General features: G+C 49.1%; 1 protein-coding gene across 1 annotated transcript in view; it reads left to right on the top strand.

Annotated features, from left to right (window-relative positions):
- PARN (poly(A)-specific ribonuclease) overlaps positions 1–7361 on the top strand; it is a 150762-nt gene that overhangs the window by 19491 nt on the left and 123910 nt on the right. Inside the window, exons 11-12 of the mRNA XM_029949855.1 lie at positions 4–12; positions 4027–4083. Of these exons, the coding sequence (XP_029805715.1) occupies positions 4–12; positions 4027–4083 (66 nt within the window). The remainder of the gene's footprint in view (positions 1–3; positions 13–4026; positions 4084–7361) is intronic.

Here is a 7361-nt window from a genome sequence, read left to right as displayed (position 1 = left end):
GCTAAAGAGCAGGTAACGGAGTCATGCCCACGTCCTTTGGGTGGGAAAAAGCATCTCAGTACTGATTTAGTTCTTTGTGTTCCCAGATCATGTGTCACATTCACTGTAATAAATAGTTTCCTATCACAGCAGAATTGAACTGGTAGAAAAACCTAGAACAGAATGAGAGCAACTTGGAACTTAAACATTTAGACATGGCCACCAACGGGAGTCTCACCTGGTGGCCGACCACTGTTCACCTTTGTGAGTCCATCTTGAGAGAAGTATTCTTGGTTCTCATTCACATTGTGTGGACGGAACCTCATGTCCGTCAGCTGGTACTGCTGGGTTTAACCTCAGGCGCAGCTGCTGGTTTTCCTACAACAGAGGGTAGAACAGGTGACTTGACAGAGGAGGGTGACGTGTTGTATCTGCGCTGTTAGCCCCTCCCCCTGCTTGCGGTCTGGAGGACGCATGCCGGGGACGAGGACCGTGTTACGCTGTGGAGTGACCTGGCCAGGAGGTGCCAGTGCTCGGGAATAGAACAGCGAGTAGCAGTTGAGGTGGAACCTGGAGGGCTTCGGAAGGTGGGATTGGTGGATTTTGGGATCGGGCGTGGGTGGCGAAAGGAGAGAAGAGAGCTACGCATAAGCCAGAAGTTGTAGCAGTCAGGTGGGCAGATGGCAGGTGGGGTGGGCGGGAGTGACCCACGGGGTGCGGGAGGCCAGGAGCCCACACAGGGCGCCGTCGGGGCCACATTGGGCCGATTCACCCAGTACAGATGCAAAAAGCCACCGTTGGGTGTAGGCAGTCTACTATATGAAGAAGGAAGGTCAGCCCGCAGTGCCCACTGCATCTGGCCCTTGTCCTACACCCCGAAACCAGAGGGGACGGGGGGCTGTGGCGTGACTTGTGGCTACCCGTTACCAAGGAGTCAGTCCTAGACCACAGCCGAGTGCCTTTCTGTGCGGTGACTCCATTCTGCAGGGGAGGGTGCGGCAGAAAACCCCACGCCTCGTCGGAACCTGAGAAGCGGTGACAAGCCCCTACGACAGCCTCCCAGGGGACAGAGGGAGGCAGGGGGACATGGCCTCCTCGCACCTCCTCACCCGCCCCTGCCTCCCATCCGCTCCCCCTGGGGTGGCGCTGCCAGGAGACTGGTCCTGACTCGGGCCTTTGCCTGTGTGGCTTACGTGGGTAGTTGCCAGGCCGCCGGGGCGCCGTGGTGGAGCCATCCCCCGGGAGTGAAGGATGTCACCTTCTGGGTTTGACCCAGTGAGGTTTTTAGAGGTCTCGGGACATGCAAGGCGAGTGTCCTGTGCAGGCTTGTCATCCTGGAGCGCGGGAGAGAAGGTGAGGCGAGGGCGAGGCGTGGCCGTCGCCGGTGGAGACACTGGGACTCGGTGGTGGCACCTCCCGTGTGCTGAAGAGTCAGAGGAAGATGGCTGGCGTAGGCTCCCGAAGGATCTAGCATTTACACAATAGGCACAAGTAGGAAAGTGTGCCCAGAGAGTGAGTGGCCAGCGGCCGGGGGAGAGAATGTCAGCGAAGGGGCGTCAGCAGTGGAGAGGCGAGGATAAGGACTGAGAGGTGGCCGTGGGGTTTAGCCTTGGGAGGAGTTGTTCTTTTTTTTAAAAATAATTTTTTTAAAATGTTGCAGTAAAGGTTGAAGAACATTTTTGAGAGAGAGGATTCCAAATCTCTGTTCTGGTTTCCCAGTGGACCGAGGGGAGAGACAGAAACCTGAGCCCCCCGGGAGCTGGGGTGTTTAGCAGGGACCCCGCCCAGCACTCCCCACTGCAGGATTTCATCCACTTGATGGGAGGGACCACAGGTCACAAGGCAGAATGAAAACTTTGGGACAGGAGTTAGGGTCAGATTAGCTATTCACCGTTTGTAACTTCCTCCCCATCTGGTCAGGCTTTATGGTAGGTACGGAGACGACAAGAATAAATGATTCCTGGCTTTCCTGTCTGAGAGCGAACAGTCTGTTTGGGAGGAAACCATCAAAATGTCATTAACAATTTGCATAGGGATGTGAAGTTAAAAAAAATAGTCTTAAAAGTTAAAAAAAATTTTAATTCTGGGAAAATACACGTAACTAAAGTTTATTACCTATTTCTTTTTTTACATTAAAATATTTTTTTCTGTTTTCTTTTTTATGTTTGAGAGAGCAAGAGAGACATTGTGGAAGCAGGGAAGTGGCAGAGAAAGAGAGACAGAATCTGAAGCCGGTTCCAAGGTCTGAGCCACCAGCACAGCCTCATGTGGGGCTCAAACTCCTGAACCGTGAGATCATGACCTGAGCTGAAGTCAGATACGTAACCGACTGAGCCACCCAGGCATCCTTAAACATTTATTTATTTTTGAGAGAGAGAGAGAGAGAGGATTGGAAGCGGGTTCTTTGCTAACAGCAAAGAGCCCGATGCAGGGCTCGAACTCACAAACTCTCAAAACTGTGAGTTCATGACCTGAGCGAAGTCAGACACTTAGCTGCCTGAGCCCCCCAGGGGCCACTGTCCTAACTGTTTCTAAGTGTACAGGTCTGTAGTGGAAAGTATGGTCACCTTATTGTCTAGTGTCACTGCCATCCATCCTGTAACTGTTCTCGTCCTAGGAAACCGAAACTCTGTCCCCATTAAACACTGGCTCCTCCCTGCCCCCCACCCCAGCCCCCACTAGTCACCCTTCTACTTCCCGTCTCTGGGAGTTTAACTGCTCCAGGCCCCTTCTCTGAGTGGAGTCCTATAGTGTTTGTCTTTTTGTGACAGGCTTATTTTACTTAGCTTGATGTCACCTGGGTACATCCATGTTGTAGCCAGGGTCAGGATTTCCTTTCTTCTTAAGCTGAGTAATAGCCCCTTGTCTGGATGTGCCACATTTTCTTCGCTCGTGCATCATGGACACTGGGTTGCTTCCATCTTTTGATCCTTGTGAAATAATGCTGCCCTGATCAAGGGTGTGCAAATATCTCTTTGAGTCCCTGCTTTCAATTCCTTTGGATATATACCCAGAAATGAAATTGCTGGATCATACAGAAATTCTATATTTAATTTAAAAAATTTTTTTAGTGTTTATTTATTTTTGAGAGAGGGAATGACAGTGTGAGCAGGACAAGGAGCCATAGAATATGAAGCAGGCCCAGAGCCCAGTGTGGGACTTGAACTCATATACCGCGAGGGCTCGAACTCATGGACTGTGAGATGATGACCTGAGCTGACGTTGGATGCTTCACCGACTGAGCCACCCGGGCGCCCCTGTACTTAATTTTTTGAGGAACCACCATACTGTTTTCCGTAGTGACTGGGCCACTTGATGTTTCCACCAGCAGGGCACAAGTGTTAGGGTTTGCTCTACCTCCCCATGAACGCTCATTAACTTTGGGAGTAGTTTAAAGAGAGGAGCAGCTTCTGCGGTGGAGAAGCCAGAGAGCAGAGGGAGGTAGTGAGCCGAGACGCCTTGAGCGATGTAGCCATGATGAGGCCAGACGGGGCGGCGGGTTCTTGCAACACAGAGAAATTGAGCCTCGTCACACCCCATCGGGGGGAAAGGAGAGAAGAAACGGAATGGGGATGGGACTCGGAATGCTGTGCTATCAATGTGGCCTAAAAACGCGCTTGACGAAAAAAGCTAGGAGAGTTTGGAGAACGCTTGATTTGATCGGTTGACTGCTGGATGGGTTTCCTCAGAATTTAATGCAGGGCTGAATTTGGCCAGCAGGTGGCAGCCTAGAAAAGTTTGTGTTTTTAAAACTTGCTAGACTTGGAAATTTCAGCCAACGATGTGCCCTGATGGTAAACCCTAGTCACTGTTACTTTAGTGACTGATGAATAATTTGCTCTTTGCTCATCCTGTGTTCTAAAACGGAAGAGAGGTGTCTACATCGATCATTTCAGGTGCAGTTGTTTGAGATGACGGAGGCAGAACATGGGAAACTAAACTAACTTGATGTAACATTTCAGGGCTTTTGGGGGGCTGGGTTTTAACCTGTTCAAATAAGGCATATATACACGTCAGCCGTTTCCTTGGTTTGTTTCTTTAAATTAGGAAGAACTGAATGATGCCGTGGGATTTTCTAGAGTCATTCATGCCATCGCCAGTTCGGTAAGTGAACCAGTCTCTCCCTCCCTCCCGTGTTTAATTATTTATTTTGAGAGAGAGAGAGAAAAAAAGAGACCATGCACACACATTACAGGTAGAGAGAGAGAGGGAGAGAGAGAGAGAGAGAGTCCCAAGTAGCCCCACACTGTCAGCGTGGAGCCCATCGTGGGGCTCAGACTCACAAACCATGAGATCATGACCTGAACCAAAACCAAGAGTTGTACGTTTAACCAACTAGCCACCCAGGCGTCCTTTCTTTTTCTTTTCTTTCTTTCTTTCTTCCTTCCTTCCTTTCTTTCTTTTTCTTTTTCTTTCTTTCTTATTATTTTTTTTGTCTTTTCTTTTTTTAAAATTATTTGTTTATTTTGAGAGAGAGAGAGGGAGTGAGAACAGTGGAGGGGCAAAGAGAGGATCCCAAGCAGGCTCTGTGCTGTCAGCAGGGAGCCTGATGAGGGGCTTGAACTCACAAACGAAGAGATCATGACCTGAGCTGAAGTTGCATGCTCCAGTGGCTGCGCCGCCCAGGCGCCCCCAGGCTTTGTGTTTTTAACTAGATTCCTGAATATAACATTTAATGCTATATTAATGCTAAGTTATCATTGTGGATCGGTCATTTGGTCACAGGTAGAATGCTTACCTGGCCTGGAGGGAGGCTGGTCCTAATGCACTGGGCCGGACACTGTAATTGCCGATTGGATCCACCCCATTTGTCGGGGGGTTTTCTTGTAGGGGTGCCTGGCTGGCTCAGTGAGTCGAGCGTTCAACTCCTGATCTTGGGGCTGGGAGTTCGAGGCCCATGTTGGGTGTAGAGGTTACTTTGAAAAAATTAAAAAGGAAAAAGTTTTCTTGTAAAGCATGTAGGAGGATTATACCATGATGTCTGTACATGGCTGCATGAAACTTATATTTGCTGTTCTCAAAATTAGTAAGAAATGGAAAAAGAAAGGACAGAGTATGGGGAGAAATAATCAAGTATCTGATTGAGGGAGTTTTGTTCCTTAATTTGAAGAATCTAGAGAACAAAAACATTGGAGTTTGCATAACTGTTACTGAATCTTCTCATAGCCTCGATGATATTTGATAAGTTTCCAAAATGTGTTGACCATTTGTGTAAATATGCTTGAGGCTTCCGTGATAGGTATGGTAGACGTTTTTGCTCATTTCCTAAGTCCCTTTGGCGGAGAGGCCTCCACGTCTTGCGCAGGTAAACTGGGTCAGGCCGCCAGCGGTTTTGCGGATCGCACGTCCGAGTCGGCAGCTTGCTGGGTTGCTCCACAGCCTGGAGGCTAAGACTTTCTGCTCCTTACATCACTGGTTAGGGGAGAAGGAACTGTCCCCCCCTGGAGAAGGCATCGTCTTGCCCCTTAGATGCTCAGCTTTGTATCAAGGACACTTTAAGACTGCAGACCCCCCCCCCAGAGTTCTGTGGCTGTCCCACCGCCAGGTGCAGGCTTGTCACATCAGGACTTGAGGGGAGGCATGGGACGGTCCTGGAGTGGGGACAGACAGCAGCCCCAGGGCCCTGTAAATGAAGATGGCTGGCTTGCGGGGAGCTCTTTGTCTGAAGTGAATGAGGTCATCAGAACAGAATAGAAAGCCAGACGAGCCTGGAGAGAAACAAAGGTGAGAGTCTGTTGACAAGTGGCTAAGACAGCTGGTGTCCAGGGAAGGAAAGAGGGCCGGTCACAGTGCTTACGTTGCACCCGCTCGGCGGGCTGCGGAGAGGCGGAGGACTCGGCAGAGGCTGGCGCACCCAGATGCGCGGGCGGCAGCTGGCTTTGAGCGCCGGCGGCCTTTCCTTTTGCTCGCCTGGTTCACAGTCAGACGCCTTTGCTGGCTGTGCGTCTGTTGGCTTTTCCTCCCTGTTGTCTGTCTGCTACACAGCAGTTCACAGCATGTCACTGAGCGTTGGTAGGTACCGTCACAAAGCATCCTACCGAAGAGTTCATTTATTAGCGATGCAGACATTTAACATTTCTAAGTCATATCCCTTAAAAACAGAGTCAAGCTCTGTAAAGCCATTTAAACACTCTTAAATATTTACGTGACACCACATTCTCTTCCTGCCACTCTTCCTAGTAAATCTGTGTTTTCTCGAGTTTTAAAAAACTATAGAAAAGTTGTAGAAATAGTACAGAGTGTCTGTAGAACCCTCGCCAAGCACCCCTTACTCCGACACCTCCCAGTAACCTTGGGAGCAGAACCGGGAAATTAACGCTGGTACCGTATTACGTACCAGACCGTTGACCGTATTTGAACCTCGTCACTGTTTCCTGAGTCTGTTTTCCTTTCACGATTCTTCCCAGGATCCTGTGTTGCATTTATGCGTTCTTTCCCTTTAGTCTTCATCTGTCTGAGCAGTCCCTCTCTGTCTTTTGTCATCTCCATGTGGGTAAGGAATACTGATTGTAATTTTGTCACACGTCCCTCAGTTTGGGTTTGCCTGAGCTTTTCTCACGATTGGATGGAGGGTGTATAGTTTTGGCAAGAATCCCACGGAAATTATAGTTCGTGATGTTGACCTTCATGGCCTGGTTGAGGTGGGGTCTGCTGGAACTGTGCACTGTGACGTTACCATTGGTCCCCTTGGGCCTCATAAATTGGGGGAGATACTGTGAGACTACGAACGTGCTGCTCTTTCTCAAACTCTTACCCAGCACCCAGCATCTTGGTGGGTTTTGCCCGCAGCCATTATTACTGAGCTGTCAGCACAGAGCCAGATGTGGGGCTTGAACCCACGAACCGTAAGATCTCACCAGAGCTGAAGCTGGACGCTCAACCGACTGAGCCACCCAGGCACCCCATTACTGTGGTGTGTCTTAATGGCAAGTTTGTATTCTTTCTATACTTGCTCTTAGAATTCTTCTGTAAGGAAGATTTGTCCCTTATTTCATGTTTATTTATTTATTTAAAAAATGTTTAGGGGCGCCTGGCTGGCTCAGTCAGTTGAGCATCCAGCTTTGGCTCAGGTCATGATCTCACGGTTCGTGGGTTTGAGCCCCGCGTCGGGCTCTGTGCTGACAGCTAGCTCAGAGCCTGGAGCCTGCTTCCGATTCTGTATCTCCCTCTCTCTCTGGCCCTCCCCTGATCGCTCTGTCTCTGTCTCTCAAAAATAAATAAAAAACATTAAAAAAAATAAAAAATAAATAAAAAATAAAAAAATGTTTAGAAGCACAGACTTCAGGACATTTATTTTATTCTACAGATTATAATCTTACATTTTTATTGTTTATTTTGTTGCTCAAAATGGCCATTAGCACTTCTTCAGGTTGGCTCTGGTG

The sequence above is a fragment of the Suricata suricatta genome, chromosome 8 (genome assembly GCF_006229205.1).
Source record: "Suricata suricatta isolate VVHF042 chromosome 8, meerkat_22Aug2017_6uvM2_HiC, whole genome shotgun sequence".
Lineage (NCBI taxonomy): Eukaryota > Metazoa > Chordata > Mammalia > Carnivora > Herpestidae > Suricata > Suricata suricatta.
Note: the sequence above shows the minus strand (reverse complement) of the source record. Positions and strands in the feature narration are given on the sequence as shown.